Below are 19884 nucleotides of genomic sequence, written 5' to 3' on the forward strand. Positions count from 1 at the left end.
ACAACAACGGGTCTCATTCCCCTAACCCTGAAAGAGCCTCCAAAATAGCAGCATTGGGAAAGACAAGTTAGGAGAGGCTGCTAAAATCTCAGGACTGGGACGAATGGAGACCTTACTGGCGCCCAAGTGAGTAAATCGATGAACAGCAGAATAACAGTGATACAGTGACACAGTGATTGTTAGTACATAATAGAATTATCTATGATTAAATTAATTGAATAATTTACACAGATTCTTCAGAATTATAACTGGTTCATTATTACTCTAGATCTTGCCTTTAATAACCTCATCAATTTAAGTCATGCTATTAATCACTGTATCACTATCCTCCCATTGTTTATCGATTTGCTCAAGCGGGCACCAGTAACGTCTCCATTGTGAGACTTGTTGTTACTGTTTTTGGCATATCGAATATGCCACAGGGAGCTTTCCAGGCTCTGCCGTGTGGGCAAGATACTCTTGGTAGCTTGCCGGGCTCTCCAAGAGGGACAGAGGAATCGAACCCGGGTCGGCCATGTGCAAGGCAAACGCCCTACCTGCTGTGCTATCGCTCCAGCCCATGCTATTAATAGCCAGTGAGAAATAATGTGTGATAAATAATTCTGGTTATTGAAATGTGTGAGAAATAATTCTGGTCATTAAGTTGTTCGTTCAAGAGCTTTGTGTAGAAATGGTAAGCTTGTGGTTTCCTAAAAATAATTTTGTGTGCATCCTTGGTTTCCATTGTCACTTTTTCCTTTCTGGTGGTGCTTTTACACTTCTTCTAAGCATAATTTATTTACTTAAAGGCAAGGTCTAGAATACCCACCATTTATTTTGACATCATGACAGTTGTTTACCTAATATGAATTCAAGAAAAATAAAGAAGAAAAATGTTAGAAATTATATGGGAACGCATGCTGAATCATTAAATTGTAAGGGAACTTTGTGTGATTTCTCATTTTCAATGAAAGAAACCAAACACTGGGAGATTAAATGACTTGCTCAAAATCACAAATCTAATTAATGATAGAGTCAGAAATAGATTCCATATCTCTTGATTCCCAGTCCAATGCAATTTCTATAAAATGAAATTGACTCTTAGTTATCATTAGAAAGCTGAAAATTGAACCCATAGTATATGAGCTGTTTCAACTTTTCACCCTGCTTATATACTGCTCTCTGCACCCATTCATAACTCTGTATTTGCCTTAAAAGAATTATCTTTTCCTTTCAAGATTTATCTTACCACCCTGTAATCATAATCTTTCCAGTCTTATCTATGCTATGGCATAGAAGACCAGTTCTCTATCTTACATTGCTATTGTAATTTTTTTCTCTTCCCCTATTTTAACTTTCACTCTTCAGAATTTGTTTTTGTTTTTATAATTTTGTTAAAAATTACAAAGTAGTTCATGATATTTGATTACATTTAATATTCAAACACCAGTCCCACCACCATATTTTGGGTGTTTCCATTCTGAACCCCAATCCCTGCCCCAAAGCAGAACCGAAATAATATATTTTCCTCTAAGGTTGGTTGCCTCCTACTTTGAATCCCATCAAATGTGGTGCAATACTCTTGGAGTATGGGTAGGGTGTGTCCTATGAAGTGTCCAGGAAAAGGTTCACTCATGGGTGAGGCTCTGCTGTAGAGTGTATAAAGAGTAGACCAGCCATGAACATTGAGCAGCAGTTGAGTTCTGGAGATTTTCGGCTACCAGGGCTGGGACCCTGGGGTGGGGAGAGGTCTCACACGTCCCTCTCTGGGGCACCCTGAGTGAAACAGCCTTGCGCAGGGTTTGGTGGTATGGTTTTGGTGAGCATCATGTTATGCTCCATTCTGGGAGAGAAGGACATGCGATCTTGGATGGTGGCTGATGACAAGATTATCTGGCGCCCAGGCTGTCTCATGGGCATGACTGCTGAGTTGCTGGAGACAGGGGGATACGGGCAGAGAATCTCGGTTCCTAGTACCATTGAACCCAGAGTTCTCAGTCACAAAGTCCTGCATACCTGGGTTTTCTGGGGGTTCATTCTACTCTTCAGAATTTAAATATTTTCCTTCTTTAGCTCCATATCCCCATCTAGCTTGTCTTGATCTCTTTGATTACTCAAAGTGAATTAAGTGCACCCTAATAAAGGAAACTGATTAAATCTCCTGTAAACTGGGAAAAGTCCGAATACATATGTGGCTCTTGTTTTTCCAGACCCATACATTTCTAGATCCCGACTCATTCTTCCCTCTGATTTTCTCTCAAATCTTCTAGGTATATCTATTGATTTTTTATTTTGTTTTTTAAAAGTCTTTCTCACAGGGTAGATAACCCCTAACACATACTTCCTGTTTGGCATAATCAGGAGAAAAATGCAGTCTTAGCTGTTAGCTTTCACAGACCTTTGTTTATTGTAATAGTTCTGATATGAATAACATATTTATCCAGTGATTAATCTCTGTAACCTGGGACTTGTATCAAATGTTTCATTTCTGTGGTTCCATTATTCATGGAAGACAGGATTCTGTAAGTGACTTAGTTACCAGTATCACATGGAATGATTGAGACAATTTCCCCAAAGGACTAGAAAGATACTCCTACTAAAAGAAAGGAAAACATGCTAGACCAACAAACCAAAACAAAACAAAACAACAAAAAACAGAATCACTGAGAGAAGCAGACACTGCTGGAGGGTGTGATGACAGAATGTCTTATTCATGAAATCCTACTGTTAACAGTATTGTTAAGCCATGGTGCCTAAAATAAAATATTTTTTAATGAAGAAAATGTTAATAGTGAAGATTAGTTTAACTATGTAGTGCCTATAACCACAACATTATGAATTGCAGAAAGAATTGAGGGAATATGTTTCTAGTCTTTGAGAACTGTTCACAAATCACAAATCACAAATCATCCTGTTAATCATCGATTGCCTCGAGCAGGCCCCAGTAACGTCTCCTTCATCCTAGCCCTGAGATTATATTCAAGGCTCTTTAGGAGAATGAGACCCATCATTGTTACTGGTATTTGGCATATTGGGTACGCCACAGGGAGTTTGCCAGACTCTGCCGTGTGGGCAGGCTACATTCGGTAGCCTGCCAGTTTGTCCAAAGTATGAATGAGATAATAAGATGTCATAATAAGATGCCGCATTTGCGGCCGCACAGTTCCGGGAGCTGGTTTTTGGATGCTCGGCCCAAATCCGAGTAGGCTTGGAGATCTCGGCCCCGGAACCCGCATGACTTTGTCCCTCTGCCAGTACCTTCATGTGTGCGGAGAGTGGTCTCAGCATGGTGGTGGCTGGTCCTGGAGGCCTTTGGCTGCCGGAGCCCTGGTCGGGGTGGGGAGGAAAGCTCAACCCGCTCCCTCCAAGGGGCCCCGGCGGCGAGGACAGTCAGGCGCGGGGTCAGGAGACTGCACTGTTGAGAACTGTTAATTTAGAAAAAAGATACTTGAGTCAGTGGTTCCAATATATGTCTCTTTTGTTTTCTTTCATTTTAGTTGTTAAAGTTAAAAAAAAAAATTCATTTAAGAACTCCATCCATTTGTCAGCTGCCTAGATAAGTTGACTGCAGCTACAAGAATTTGGCAAAACAATAAAAACATTCAATGATATTCAATTAGATAAAATTTATAATTAAGAAAAAAGACATACTGTCTATTTTATTATTTTAAAATTGTATTCTATACATCCTTTACATATAATAAATATATACAATGATAAAGTTATATATGTTATATATGCACATGTATTTTTCAGAGAAACAATTATTAAACATTTCTTAACATATTAAAATGAAAAGCTGGACAAGTAGGGGCATGTAGTCCCCCTCAGAGATTATGGATAACAATGAGAATTTTTAGCAGAAAAAAATTAAAATACATTTTTGACAAATACAGTTTCTAATAATAGTTGAAATTAATTTGTAGAGAAAAATGCTGGAGGAAAGAAGACCATTTTAAAACCTATTATAATCTGGGGGCTGGGGCAATAAAACAGCAGGTAGGGCATTTGTCTTGCAAGTGTCAGACCTGGGTTCGATTCCCAGCATCCCCTATGGTCCCCTGAGCACCACCAGTGGTAATTCCTGAATGCAGATCCAGGAGTAACCCCTGTGCATCACCGGGTGTGACCCAAAAAGAAAAAAAACTCTACTGTAATCTAATCTTAGTGTAGGGTTATTTGCATATGGAAAGAAAGAAAATTAACTGTCTAAAGAACCTGTTGAGAATGAAATGATCAGTACATGTGATACAGTAAATAGAATGCATTATACTAATAGAATGAAGAATTCAGCAATGGTTGAGCTAGTGCTTTTGAAAATAACTCAAGACCTCTTTTTAGGGGCTGAAGCAATAGTACAGTGGGTAGGGCATTTGCCTTGCACACGGTCAACCCGGGTTTCATTCCCAGCATCCTTTATTGTTCCCTGAGCACCACCAGGAGTAATTCCTGAGCACAGAGCCAGGAATTAATTTGATTTAAGTGAGAGCCAGGAGTAACCCCTGAGCATCGCCAGGTGTGACCCAAACAGCAAAAAAATAGACCTCTGTTTAGTAGTTGAAAAATGTGTTTGATTCATCAGTGCATATTGATGCTTATAGTTTTAAAATACGGCTCTTTTATACATACACATGACAGGTTTTTCTAGATGGAACTATTCCACGACTTCAACTGTAAAAGCCCCTCAGAAAATGAGATTCATTAAAGATCTTAATACATCTGGGAGCCAGAATTTGACAGAAGCATATAAAAGCAACTCTTCATTTTCTGAAGTTCAAAATATGGACTTTGAATGGGGAAGTGAAGTTTGGGATGATTTTGATAATGAAAAATTAATAGATGCAACTAACTTTTTATCTGATACTGAAGAGATAAAAACATCAGGTAAAATTGCACTTTAATATAAAGTAATTTCATGAGAAATTATTTTAATGTTTTTCATTTCTGTTTCTGGAAATAATTTCCTTTGCCTTTTTGTATGCATGCTTAATGAGTTTTTGTTAATTAAAATTTTTAATTTTGAGAAAAACTGAAATTAGGACAGTTTCACAAATAGTATCTCCTCCTCTTAAGGGTAATGGTTAATATTATTATATGGTGATGAAATGTAAAATATTCTGTGAAAAATGAAATGAATCTTTTTAAAGAAGCTATTCAAATTCAGATGATTTGTTGAATTTCCTTCATAAAGGAAATGAACCTCTGTTTGAGGATCACACATGGTCTTCTAATGTTTATAAAAGGAAAAAATTCTATTTTAAAAGTAGTTATCTACTGGGAAAGAAAGGAAAAGATCAATTTTATTTCTAGTTGACTTTTAGAGTATAAATAATAACGATCACGATCATGACCATCCTGTTATTCGTCGATTGCCCCGAGCAGGCCCCAGTAACATCTCCTTTGTCCTAGCCCTGAGGTTTTTTTAAAAGTGCCATATTCAAGGCTCTTTCAGGGTTAGGAGAATGAAACCCATCATTGTTACTGGTATTTGGCATATTGGGTATGCCACAGGGAGTTTGCCAGACTCTGTCATGTGGGCAGGTTACTTTCGGTAGCCTGCCAGTTTGTCCAAAATAGGAATGAGATAATAAGATGTCTCACAGCCACAAATGCGGCCGCGCTTCCGGGAGCTGGGTTTTATAGTCTTTGAGTCTTGGCCATTGATGGATTACATGGCGCCAGGGGGCCAGTTGGTGGGGGTGACCCCTGCCTACTGGAATTTGGAGGATCTGGGTGGAGAATGCTCAGCCCCGATCCGAGCAGGCTTGGAGATCTCAGCCCCGGGACCCACATGCCTTTGTTCTTCTGCCAGTACCTTCATGCGTGTGGAGAGTGGTCTCAGCATGGTGGTGGCTAGTTCTGGAGGTCTTCGGCTGCTGGAGCCTGGTCGGGGCAGGGAAGGAAACTCAACCTGCTCCCCTCCAAGGGGCCCAAAGGCCTCCAGAAGCATAAATAATGAGAGAATTAATTTTTCCTATGTTGAATATTTGTCATATAAGGTACTAAACACAATTGAGTTGTTGAAAAATTCACTCTATTTTCCTAAAAAAGAAAAAAAAATCATGATCACTGTATGACAAAAGTGTAAGATAGAAATACTCTCTCCTATGAAGGTTGAAGGAAATTGGTCCTTCAGAATTATAGTTTCTTTCTAAATCCACCTGAATGCTCTCAAAATATCTTTTAAAGTCAAAAGTTGAAATATTACTAGTTTGGGGTCTTAAAAATTATCTACAGAACTAATATTCATTTTAGAAGGAATACAGCATTACTAACTTCACAAAGTAATTTAGGAAAATCTCATGACATGTGGTCAGTGGTAGTTTCCTATGTTACAAAACAACTACCAAATTCTGTCTCATATTAAAATTCATGTGTAGCACAAGAAGCAATTTTATACTTATCTGTAGGACAACACTGTTTTGTCCTTCCTCAGGTAGCTTACGTTTATCAGGTCACACCTATCCCAGTATTATAAGTTAATATTGCCTTTCTCCTCTCCTTATGTCTTTTGAATAGTTTACCTTAGAGCAATGTCCTTTCTGTAAGGGCACAGGAAGACAGTTAATATTATGCTTTGTAACTTGGGAGTTGATTGACTCTGAATAATGTTTACTCCTGGGCATCTGCTTTCTTGACTCAGTTGCCCTTAGTTCCTAGCACCCTAAAAGCAGGGTCCCGACGAGGGACTGAATGAACCCAGGGCATTCTGTGAGCTACCCTGGCATCGAAATGGGCCAGGCCAAAGCACCACAATCTCAACTATAAGTTGAGGATATGATCATGGACAAATGCTGTCATGATCCAAAAGTAACGACGAGACTAGGGCCCTGCTGGGGGTAGGAAGATTAACCTGGCCTGAGAACTGCAGAATGTACAGTGAGATGTTCTCAGGAAGAACCAAACTAAGTTTATATCTCTTACTGTGCTCCTACAGAATGACATTGCTAGAAATATTAGAAGTAGATTTATTACAACTGTTTAAGTAGACTACTAACTGAGGGAAGAACATACCCTTGTTGGGATCCCACCCTTGAGCTGATCTCCTAGTAATCTGGAATAATCTCTTTAGATGAGATTTTATCCTTGAGTTAAATTCCTGGAGGAGTGGTTTTACCTCTCTTTGTTGATTTGTTAATGTTCAACCCACCTTTGTGTCACCACCTTACATGATTGCTATATAAACTAAGACTGTAGGCCCAGGCGGGGGAGATCCAGAATCAGAGGAGAGGGGCTCATACTTGAAAGAGAGAACGTCCTGATCCAGGCCACACGCAGGGCTCAAGAGCACCGAACGCGGGCGGTGAGAAAGAGCCATCCAGAGAGCCCGCAAACACACAACCTTCAGAGTGCTAGGATTTTACACTTAGCCATTGATGTAACATGAAAATATTAGAACATAACTTTAGTACTTGGAAAATCGGTCAGTGCCGTTTTTGTGTGTTTGGACAACAACTTAATTGCGTGACAATCATTGAAAATATTGCATGAACTTTGTACATGATCATTTATATGCTGTAAGAATAGATAGTAGTTTGGATAGCTTTTAATATAGATAGAGATATGTAAGCTAAACTATGTCTTTTGCAGTTTTACTTTCTTATTTCTCCATGCAAAGTAAATTTTAATTTTGTGAGTAATTATTCTTTACTTGAGTATATCTAATCTGTTGAAAAGAGCCTTTGTAGAACTTGTGCAGTGTTTTATTCATTTGATTCCAAGAATTTTAGTTGTGTTCTAATAAATATGTGATCTCTTTGCCAAGGATTTGGAACCACTTTGAGTTCAACTAGCAGAGGGAGTAAGAGATCCTTCCAAGAGTCAGAGAACAAGATACAAAGAGAAATGTCAAACAGGCAAGTTTTAAAGCTTTCATTTGGGATACTTACAACTCTATATCCACCTCACATATAATTGGAGAAGGGGATCAAGTCCTTAGATGTCAGTGAATCTGTAAGGTATTAGTTAACCTGTTAACCAGCCCCTCTTAATCTTAGAGCTGTACTTCTAAATGTAATTATCTTACCACAAACATCAAATCACCAAGGGGTGCATATTGAAATAGTACATCCCTCGGTTTCTTAAACTTACAGTATCTTGGTCTCTGGGACTGGAGTCCAGAAATCTTCATTTTTAAAAAAACTTGAAAATCTAAATAGAAGTTAGACAGGAAAAAAAAGGAGTAAGAGACGCTCCAGGTAGAATTATGTACATGGTAATAGGACAGAAAAAGTCAGGCCATGTTCAAGGTTCAGTAAAATGTAATCCACGTGGCCACAACATTAGAATTGAAATCGCTGAGGTTGGATTGTGAAGGACTTGAAATGTCATGTTATACCCCATGTGCTTTAACCTAGTAGGCCAAGGTTCTCAAACTCAGTCTGCTTTTAGTATTTGGTGGCCCAAGGCCAAATGTAAAATATTTAATCTTAAGGGGGCTGGGATGATAGTATCCCTGGCGTCCCATATGGTCCCTGGAGCACTGCCAGGAGTGATTCTTAAGTGATTCAAAGACAGGAGTGACCCTGAACATCACCAGGTATGGCCCAAAAAGAAAAATAAATAAATAAAAATAATAGTGTAGCCCAATGGCATCTCTTCGCTCCCGGAACATGAAGGGCCTCAAACCGATCGTTCATGATCTTGACGAAGAAGTCTGACCATCTGGTAGGTGGGCGGCCACGCGGTCTTTTGACATCCCGTGGAATCCAGTCAGTAACAGCTCTAGTCCAACGGTCGTCTTTAAATCTCATTACATGACCAGGTTAGTGATTAAGTGAAAGTTAAGTGATTAAGTGAAAAATAATAAAGGGAGCCACCACCAGCAGCTCCAACCAGATATTACTGTGCAGTCAATATGAGTCTTGTATAAATTAAAGAAACTATTTTTTTAAACTCCTTATTTTAAAATTTTGACAACTGATTTTATTTTGATGACTTGTGGGAATGGATGTTCAGGGGTCTTGGGAGCTACTATCAGTGATACCTGGAGTATGGATCTTGCCGCGTTCTCCAGTCAGTGATATAGTATTTCTGTGACCCTGCGGTATTGGGGCTACCAGGGTCATGCTGCCAGTGTTCAGGGAGCCATGTGGTGTTTAGTATTAAACTAGAAGTCAGTGTATGCCAGCCATGCTCTCCAGCCCCTTGAGCTATCTCTTCAACCATTCATACTTAACTTGTTAAAATGGGACTTACTCTGCAGCACTCCTGACCCCCCCCCCCAAAATGACCATATTGTGTAGATCGGATATGGTGTAAGGACTATATCCTTCACAAGATATATTTTCCACAATGGAAGAGCTGATCCACACAATTGAGTTAATGGCTGGGGGACAAAGGGAGAAGGTTGGAAGGGAGGGAGGTAGTACACAAGTGATGGGTATGGTGCTGGAATTATGTGTATGAAAACCATTATTACAAGTATTCTAAACCACAAAATTTCAATTAAAAATTTTAAATAAAATGTTTAAAAAAAGAAAATAAAGAACATACTGCTGCTAATTGTTTTACAAAAAAAATCTTATTCCATATGGATCTCTCAAACCTTTCAATAGTTTATAATTTGTGTTTCCACAGGAAGTGATTGGGCTTTTGGTCTAGAGTGCTGGAGGACTATTCCTAGATCTGTGCTCATGAGTTCTCATGGTGTTCAGGGACCCTGAGGGGTTGGAGATGGAATCAGGGTAGGCCCTATGCAGAGGAAGTACCTTAACCCCTGTACTCTTCAGTACAGCTTTTAAAAATTATTTGTCTAAAATTTGTCTTTTTAAATCCATCCATTGGTTCTAATTCAGAATCATACAGAGTAAACAATAGAGACATCAAAGTGAACCAAGTTCTCGGGGGTATCGTGTCGCCAGCAGATCAATCTGTACCTGTGAGGCAAGTGCATCAGCAGCTTCCTGGAACCTTCAGACTTCTAGATATCCCAAAATTGCTGTTGTGTCTTTGGCCAGAACCCAAAACATTGGGGCAAAGTTCACCAAGAAAGTAAACGGCCAAAAGTTAGGTATGTGGGAGACACACCCACAAACCGCCTCCGGCTCAGCTATAAAATTGGAAGCATGACCTCTCTGGTTCCTGATTGAACTGCTTAACGGCCATGATCCCAGAGACTCAGAAACGAAACTCAAAACCTAAGGGCTTTTGGTAGAAATGTGTCCAGTCCCTGCAGTAGGCTACCAGTGCTGGGCCACCCCAGGTGGGAATAGGTTTTGTGCCTTGGCCTGTTCCAGCTGGTGGCCCGGTGGCCGTCATCCTCCAGAGCCACTAGACAGTCAGGTTTGGGCCTGCAGTGATGAGACACGCGGGGCCTCATGGGATGGGGGTGGGGCCGGCCCTTTCCTCCCCACCCCAACAAGACTGCGAGTCACCGCCCACGAATGGCCTCTCTGGCTCCTGATCAAGCTGCTTAATGGCCATGATCCCAGGGACTCAGAAACAAATCTCGAAACCCAGTGGCTTTTGGTAGAAATGTGTCTGGACCACGCAGTAGGTTATTGTCACCGGGCCACCCCAGGGGGGAAAGGGTGCTGCCCCTCCTTCTGCTCCCCCTTGGTGGCTCGGTGGCCTCCATCTGCCAGAGGCCATTGAACACTGAGGTTTGGGCCTGCAGTGACAAGACACGCGGGGCCTCATGGGATGGGGTGGAGCTGGCCCTTTCCTCCCCAGCCCAACGAGACTGTGAGTCGCCGCCCATGAACGGCCTCTCTAGCTCCTGATCAAGCTGCTTAATGGCCATGATCCCAGAGACTCAGGAACAGATCTTGGGACCTAGCAGGTTTTGGCAGGAAATTTCTCCAGATTTAATTGTTAAAATTTCATTATTTCAAAATTGCACAGCTGCAACTGCACGACATCATATATTATTCATGACCAACAATAGAAAACAAATCTACTGTTGCCTTTTCGTCTATTGTTGCCTTTTTGGCAGATCTGAGTGTTGGGGTAAAATCCCAAATAATAATGGTGGGTGTGGCGTTGAAATGTTGAATGTGATCTCTGTGAAAGTATAGAGAGAGTGATTTAGAAATCATCTGCCCCACTGGTAGGGGGAGGGTGTGGGTTGATGGTATACTGGGGTTTTTGTGGTAGAGAATGGACACTGGTGAAGGTACTGGTGTTTCATTGTTATGACCGAGACTTAAACCTGAAAGCTTTGTAACTGCTCTTATGGTGATTCAATAAATAAAATTATAAAAAATGGGAAAAAAGAAAAATAAGGTGGAGTTCATGCAAAATTCAATCAGCCTAATCAGTGGCTGAATAAATAGCAGTACTCCTACATTAAAAAAAAAAAAAAACGTGAACCAAGCTTTGCATATAAAGAAAAAAAGTCATAAATAGGAAGATAACTGTTCTTATGTTTACATGAACAATCTGTTTACCACATATTTAAAAAACTACAAATAATTTTAGAACAGTTTAGAAGTGGTTAAAGAAGATATTGAGTACTCAAGAAAATCCAGTCAAGAAACCTCTGAGAAATGAGTGCCAAAGTTGCTTCTGAGAAGGCCTAAGAGTCCTGAGATCTGGGATTCAGAAAAGAGGCTTGCTTTTCCCATTACACCATTTAAAATTTTTTTTTTTTTTTCATGGTCTTGTCATTCAGTATTTATTTTTCAGTATTTTAAACAATAATGCGTAGGTTGTTATTTTAAAAACTGTATTAGATTCCTAGCAAATTGCAATCTAAATTAACATTAATTGCATAAAAATTTCTTCGAATTAAAAATTTCTCCCATAAATGAATTATGCATTATACAGATTCTGAAAAATATGCTCTAGTATTTTTTTTTTTTTTTTTTTTTTTTTTTTTATTAGTGAAAAACCATGAGGTACAGTTATAGGCTTACAAATTTTGTGCTTGGGTTTCAGTTATACAATGATCAAGTCCCCATACCTCCACCAGTGCCCGTCATCCATCCCCATGGGTCCCAGCATCCCCCCCCTCATCCCCCCCCCCGTCCCATCCTGCCTCTGTGGCAGGGTATTCCCCCTTGTTCTCTTTCTCTTCTTTTGGGTACTGTGTTTTGCAAGAGAGGCTTTGAGTGGCAATCATGTTTGGTCTATCGACTACTTTTAGCATGCTTCTCCCACCCTGGGAGGGCCCTCACAACACCCTTCATTTGGTAATCTCTTCTCTATCTGAGCTTCCTTTTCACCTAGAGCCTGTGGCTGGCCTTCCATTCATGGACAACAAACACTGGCAAGGGACCTCAAAATGGCTCTACAGAGAATCAGAGTCCTAGCAGATGACTCCAAGAGGAACAATATTAGAATTATGGGACTACCTGAACCTCAGGGAAACAATACCAACGAAAAACACCGTTAACCATTTAAAATTTTTTAAATTGTTATTGAAATTATACTTTAATTTTAGTTATTTAACTTCTTGCCATTAGTAAATGAAAAAAAAAAGCAGCCTGATCAGTATAAGTGAGTCTCCCTTCTCTGCTTCTCTGCTTATTGCTTCCTGTATGGTTGTCACATTTTCCCCCAAATTGTTATGAGGTACTATGCTTTATAACACTATTAATGAAAGTTTCGTGTATAGAATATTCCAACACCATACCAATCACCAGAGTGACTCCCTCCACTAATGTTCCAAGATCCTGTCCATTCCCCTGGGTAATCTAAGTTCTATAAACCAACCCTGTTTCTATTGCTTTTGGCCATTTGTTATTCCATTACTATTACTCTTTTTTTATTCTTTTATTCTTTTTATTTTTTTTAATGATTCACCATGAGATATAGTTACAGACTTACAAATTTTCATCATTACGTTTGAGTCATACAATGATCACGCACCCATCCCTCCATCAGTGCCCATTCTGCACCATCAATGTTCCCAGTATCCCTCCCACCACCCCCACCCCTTTCCATATCCTGCCTCTGTGGCAAGCACATTCCCTCTTACCCCCTCTCTCCCTTTGGGTATTATAGTTTGCAAACTACTATTATTCTTTATGTTGCGTCTCTGAGAGAGATCATGATATATCTTTCCTTCTCTTTCTGATTGACTTCATGCAGCATGATTCCCCAAGTTCCATCCACGTAGCATCAAATTGCATAATTTTATCTATTCTTATCACTAATTAGTATTCCATTGTGTGTATATACCACAATTTCTTTATCCAGTCATCTGTTCTTGAACAATTGAATTATTTCCAGATTTGGCTATTGTGAACTATGCTGCAGTGAACATAGGAACACAAGTGTCTTTTCAAGGTTTTTGTACCCTTGGGGTAGATGCTAAGAAGTGAAATTGCTGGATCATGTGGAGGGGTTTGTTTTATTTTGGGTTTTGGGTTTTTTGTTTTTGTTTTTGAAAAATGTCCATGTTGTTTTACAAAGATGTTGAACCAGTCAGCTTTCCCTCCAATAGTGGATAATAGTAACTTTTTCCCCATATCCATGCTAACACTAGTTGTTTCAGTTTTATGTGTGCCAGTCTCACTGGTGTGAGGTCATACCTCAGTGTTGTTTTGATTTACATTTCCTAGTGATGAAAAGCACGTTTTTCCATATACCTCTTGGTAATCTTTAACCTGTTTTTGTAAAGTTATCACCTCAGAGATATTCTCATAACTACCTATTAAAAGTGGGTTTAAGGACCCAGAGAGATGGTACAACAGATAGTATGTATAGAGGGATAGTTCTGCACACAGCTGGCCTAAGTTTGATCCTGAGCATCACTGGGTGTGACCCAAAAACAAAACAAAGCAAATGCAAGTGGGTTTATGGTGCTAGGGAGCTAGCTTGAAGATCAGGGGCTCATGTTTTGCATATTTGATCCCTGGAATTGCATGGCCTGGCCCTAACTGACACTATTTGCTGAGTGTTCCAGGAGTGGTCTCCAGACCCCCTAAACATTTCTTGGGAGATCCCCAAAGTTTAAAAGTTTGAATTGAAATTAAAATTCAAGAACCAGAGAGATAGTATGGTGGTTCAAGTGCTTATTTTGCAAGTGGCCAACCTGGATTTGATCCCCTGCACTGCATATGTTACCCCAAGCACCAAGAGTGATCCTTGAGCACAGAGCCAGGAGTAAAATCTGAGCAGCAACAAGTATGTGGCCCCTAATTTTTTTTAATTTACTTGATTTAAATACATCCATACTGTAATTTTCAATAATTTTAATTTATGCCACTTCAGGATCTATAGTTATGTATATCATTATTTATTATCTTCACTCCCCAATAATTTATTTACCACTTATACCCAGCTCGTAGTACAGTATCTGGGATATGATAATGAACAATAAATGTTTTTAATGAATGCTTTATGCATTATACAATAGGGTGTTAAAGATTTTATAAGAAGATGACATGTTATTATTAGATTATGTTATCATAAGAAGATAACTGGTGATGTTTATCCAGAGGCAACCAGAGGAGAAAGGATATTAAAAGTTAAGCAAGTATAATTTGAAAAGATTTATATTTGTTAGGTGGTAGACAACTAAGCATAAGACTTAATTTAAAAGAAATAAATAATTGTTTCTGTTAAACAATTTAAAGGATTTTTATATAATTTGGAAAAATGAATTAGTATTTCTTCTAAAGGAAAGAAAACTCACAAGATACAGAGTATCAATATTTTTTTGAAAGCATGATGAATTTTTATCATCTTCCCCAAAGTATCACTGTTGATCTAAATGAGAATAACTGTTCCTCCTATTTGTCATATTTTTACAATCTTTAATTAATTTTCTCAGTTTTGTTTCATTACATCACGAGCCAGATATTTATCTATCAAAGTCTGCTGTGTCCAACTTTGCTGCATCCTCCATAACAAATCTACCTCAACAAATTGGAAATACAAATATTGTAAGTAGTGTTTATTTTATCTTTCAATTCTGCCTGAGCAGTTAAACTTTTAATGACTACTGTTTTCTAATCTCACACTATAGATCCATTTACATGAAAAAAACCAACAAAATCTATCACCAGTGATTGAAAGGATATGCTTTACCCACTCTGAAAAATTACCAAATTCTTCAGAATTTGAAAAGAAGTTTTCAGACGAGAAAGTGGATGTCTTTCTTAAAAATAGTGAAAGTAAAAAGGAAGTTGGTGTAAGGTAAGTACTCTTTTTAGGCATTTTAAAACTATACAGTGAAAATTTTTTATAAACATGTTCAGCATTGGGGCTGGCGTGACAGTACAGCAGGGCGGGCGTTTGCCTTGCACGCAGCTGACCTGGTTTTGATCTTCAGTATCCCATATGGTCCCCCAAACCAGGAGTAATTCCTGAGCCAGGGGTAATACCCCTGAGCATAACAGTGTGACCCAAAAAAACAAAAACAAAATGAACAAACAAACAAAAACCATATTCAGCATTCCTTTATTCTGGATTTATGTTAAAGATCAGAACCAAAACCTGATGTTTGCTGCAGATACTGAAATGGTGGATCATGATAAAGTAAGCTACACAAGATAATTCATTGCATCAAGTATGTCAGTTTTTGAGAACCTAGGCTTTTTATTGTGACACCAAGGATTGAATTCAGACCTGTATACATGGAAAGCAACTTTGTGTCACTGAACCACATTCCCAGCCCAAAAATATATGTTTTGCTGAAAGTAGACTATAGACCAAACATGGTTGCCACTCAATGCCTCTTTTGCAAACCACAACACCCAAAAGGAGAGAGAGAACAGAGGGGAATGCCCTGCCACAGAGGTAAGGGTGGGATGGAGGGGTATGGGGGGGTGGGAGGGATACTGGGATCCGTGGTGGTGGGAAATGCGCACTGGTGGAGAGATGGGTATTTGATCATTGTATAATTGAAATCCAAGCACAAAATTTGTAAGTCTACAACTGTACCTCATGGTGTCTCACTAATAAAAAAAAAATTTTTTTTTTAATTTATATATATATTTAACGTTCTTAAAACATATTGTGTTGATATGGAGCTGGAGTGATGGAACAGCGTGTAAGGCATTTGCCTTGCACACGGCCGACCTGGGTTCAATTCCTAGCATCTCATATGGTCCCCTGAGCACCCCCAGGAGGAATTCCTGAGTGCATGAACCAGGAGTAACTTACCCCAGAGCATCGTCGGGTGTAACCCCCCTCCAAAAAAAAGAAAAACATATTGTGTTGATAAATGGCTTTTGATATTTGCATATATTGTCGCACTGTCCACTGTCCTCCCGTTGTTCATCGATTTGCTCGAGCGGGCACCAGTAACGTCTCCATTGTGAGACTTGTTACTGGTTTTGGCATATCCAGTACGCCACAGGGAGCTTGCCAGGCTCTGCCGTGCAGGTGGGATACTCTCTGTAGCTTGTCGAGCTCTCCGAAAGGGATGGAGGAATCGAACCTGAGTCGGTCCCATGCAAGGAAACCACCCTACCCGCTATGCTATCCCTCCAGCCCTTGCACATATTATATTGACAATATAAAGTGAAATCAAATGAGATCTACTTTTGTTTTTTAATTTAGACTTTATTTTACCCAATTAATTTTTCACAGTTTGATTGGTTCAATAATGAAATAAGGTAAGATCTAACAATAGTGCCCTGACTGCTGATCTTTTTTTTTTTAATTTTTATTAGTGAAACACCATGAGGTACAGTTGTAGACTTTTTGTGCTTGGGTTTCAGTTATACAATGATCAAGTACCCAACCCTCCACCAGTGCCCATTTTCCACCACCACGGATCCCAGCATCCCTCCCACCCCCCCCACCCCCCCCACCCCCGCCCACCCTGCCTCTGTGGCAGGGCATTCCCTTTTGTTCTCTCTCTCCTTTTGGGTGCTGTGGTTTGCAAAAGAGGCATTGAGTAGCAATCATGTTCAGTCTATAGTCTACTTTCAGCATGCTTCTCCCATCCTGGGAGGATCCTCCCAACACCCTTTATTTGGTGCTCCCTTCTCTATCTGAGCTGCCTTTTCCCCTAGCATGTGCAGCTGGCCTCCAAGCCATGCAGTAAACCTCCTGGTACTTATCTTGGCTATTCTTGGGTGTTAGTCTCCATTTTGTTACTTTATGTTCCCCAGATGAATGCAATCTTTCTATGTCTCTCCCTCTCTTTCTAACTCATTTCGCTTAGCATGATACTTTCCATGTAGTACCACTTGTATATAAATTTCATGACTTCATCTTTTCTAACAACTACATAGTACTCCACTGTGTAGATGTACCAAATTTTCTTTAACCTGCTGATCATTTTTATGGGCTGCAGTGTTCCTTTTCCTATTGAATAGTCAAAGTATATAAGGCCTCTACACACTAGCTTTAATTACATTATTCTCCAATTTGTTTAAAGAAATTTTAAGAGACTTGTTTCCTATTTTTTATGGTTAATGAGGTATAATTTTTCCCCACAGATACTCTAAGAGATTTTGTATATTGACCTTAACTTGACATATTGAACTTTTTAGTAATCTTCACATTTATCCATTTGTACTTATCATTACATTATTTATTATATTTGAAAATAAACTCACAAATATTGATGTTTATTTTTACTTTTACCCCAATAGTTGTCATCCTGATGATAAAGCTGATGAAATGAAGTCTTTAATGGGAATATTTGATGGTATTTTCTAAGGCAATTCCAAAAAAATTATTCTTGCACTAAGAAAAGTATAAAGACACCTAATGCATTATTTTTTTTAAAGTTAATAATTCTTCAGATTTTTTTTGTGAATTTGTTGATTCTTTTTGCAACAAAATATTTAGACTGGTTTATTTTCTAATTATAACTGTATAAAGTACCTTTATAGTGCCTTTATTTCAGTAAATAATACTTAAATTATACTTAGAAAATATTTATTTATTATTGAATTTCTGAAGGAAACAATATAAAATTTTACTTTTAAATTTTCTTGAGAAAGGTACTTTGTGGAGGAAATAATGCTAAATCAATGAATTTTTGTATGGCTTCAACAATATTGCTTGTTTACTAAATATTTTTAAATGCAGTGACTGTATAAAGATGCTAAACAGTTTAAGATCAATAATAAATAAAATATTTGTATCACTTGTATCACTTGTCATCCCATTAATCTTTGATTTGCTTGAGCGGGCGCCAGTTTCATCTCCATTCGTCCCTGTTGCGTGCTAGTGTGGCCTAATGGCATCTGCTCGATCCAGGAACACGAAGCGCCTCAAACCATTCGTTTTGACAAAGAAGTCTGACCATCTTGTAGGTGGGTGGCCAGGTGATCTTTTGAAGTCCTGTGGAATCCAGTTTGTAACAGCTCTAGTCCAGTGATCGTCTCTAAATTGCATTATGTGTCCAACCCATCTGATTTTCGACACCTTGGCAAACGAAACAGTGTCCCTGATTCTGGATCGTCAACGGAGGTCGGAACTTCCTTCTCTCACTTAGTAATAAAATACTAATCTATAAAAATCTTTATTAACTTAGATATTTCATATGGGAGATACTAAAACATTATAATGTTAACTTTTACTCTAACAAAATCTACTTTATATTATTTTTTTAATAAATTATATTTCAAATTTATTGATGAATAACACTAACCAATGCATATGTATTATCTAATTTATATGTAGCATGAATGAAGTTGAAGCTCATTAATAAATTTTAAATAAACTTAGTAAAGTTTTATAGTTTTTGGTTTGTAACTACATCTGATAGTGCTCAGAACTTACTCCTTGCTCTGTGTTCAGGGATCACTTCTGACTTTGCTTGGGGGGATCAAATGTATGTAGTACCAGGGATTAAACCCAAGTAAGTTGCTCGTAAGGTTAAAGTTAAGTACCTTAACCCCTGTACTCTCTCTCCAGTTCTAGGAAATAGATTTTTTAAAGCCTTACAGCTAAGAGAAGTAAAGTGAAAGAGGCACTTCAGAGAAGATACTGACTGTTATTAGGAAAAGTTTAGGAGCCATCATATATATTACACTTAGGAGAAAGATTTAAAAAGCTTTGATAGTTGAAAAATAAGGGCAACTAACTCTTCTTCATTTATCTTTACAACTGGCATGTTCTTGCAGTTGAATCAGTCATGTCATGACTTTAGCACTGCACTGTCCTGTCCTATAGCACTGTCCTCCCGTTATTCATTGATTTGCTCAAGCAGGCACTAGTAACATCTCCATTGTGAGACTTGTTGTTACTGGTTTTGGCATATTGAATACGCCAAAGGGAGCTTGCCAGACTCTACTGTGTGGGCAGGATACTCTCAGTAGCTTGCTGGGCTCTCCGAGAGGGACGGAGGAATCGAACCCTGGTCGGTCCCATGCAAGGCAAAGCCCTACCCACTGTGCCATCGCTCCAGCCCATCACAACTTTAAAGGTTATTAATCACTATTAAAATGAAAAATGAGGGGCCAGAACAAGAGTATAGCGAGTAGGGTTTAGTCATGCAGGAAGCCAACCCAGGTTTGATCCCTGGCATCCCTATATGGTGGTCCCTGGAGCACTTCCAGGAGCAATTCCTGAGTGCAAAGCCAGGAGTAACCCATAAGCATTAGCAGGCATGGCCCACACCAAAAAAAAAAGGAAAAAAGAAAGGAAAAAATTATGTAATACAATCATACATCTTACACACATAAATTTTGAGAGTTAAAGAAATGGCAGTTTAATTCAACAAGTCTTTCAATATGCTGAGTGAAAAACACTGTGCTTGGTGTTACTAAGAAAATAAATTGAAGTACAGCAAGTGGGGAGTTTGCCTTGCACGCCAATAACCCAGGTTTGATCCTCGGCATCTCATATGGTCCCCTGAGCACTGCCAGGAGTAATTTCTGAGTGCAGAGCCAGGAGTAATCCCTGAGCATTGCAGGGTGTGACCCATAACACCAAAAAGAAAATAAATTGATGATACTTTTTACACTCATGGAATTTACCTTATATTCTGTAGAGAAGATATATATCAGTGCAATAATAAAATGTAGAATACATTAGAGATGTACTAAA

The 19884-nt window shown here is 38.9% G+C and overlaps 1 protein-coding gene across 1 annotated transcript in view; it reads left to right on the forward strand.

Moving 5' to 3' along the window:
- HFM1 (helicase for meiosis 1) overlaps positions 1-17544 on the forward strand; it is a 118313-nt gene extending 100769 nt beyond the window's left edge. The window contains 6 exon segments of the mRNA XM_056123527.1: positions 4618-4863; positions 7745-7835; positions 14702-14813; positions 14897-15066; positions 16318-16320; positions 17478-17544. Coding sequence (XP_055979502.1) covers positions 4618-4863; positions 7745-7835; positions 14702-14813; positions 14897-15066; positions 16318-16320; positions 17478-17544 — 689 coding nt within the window.
- The last annotated feature ends 2340 nt before the right edge of the window (positions 17545-19884 follow it).

This window comes from Sorex fumeus, unplaced genomic scaffold (assembly GCF_029834395.1).
Source record: "Sorex fumeus unplaced genomic scaffold, SorFum_2.1 ptg000047l, whole genome shotgun sequence".
Taxonomy (NCBI): Eukaryota; Metazoa; Chordata; class Mammalia; order Eulipotyphla; family Soricidae; genus Sorex; species Sorex fumeus.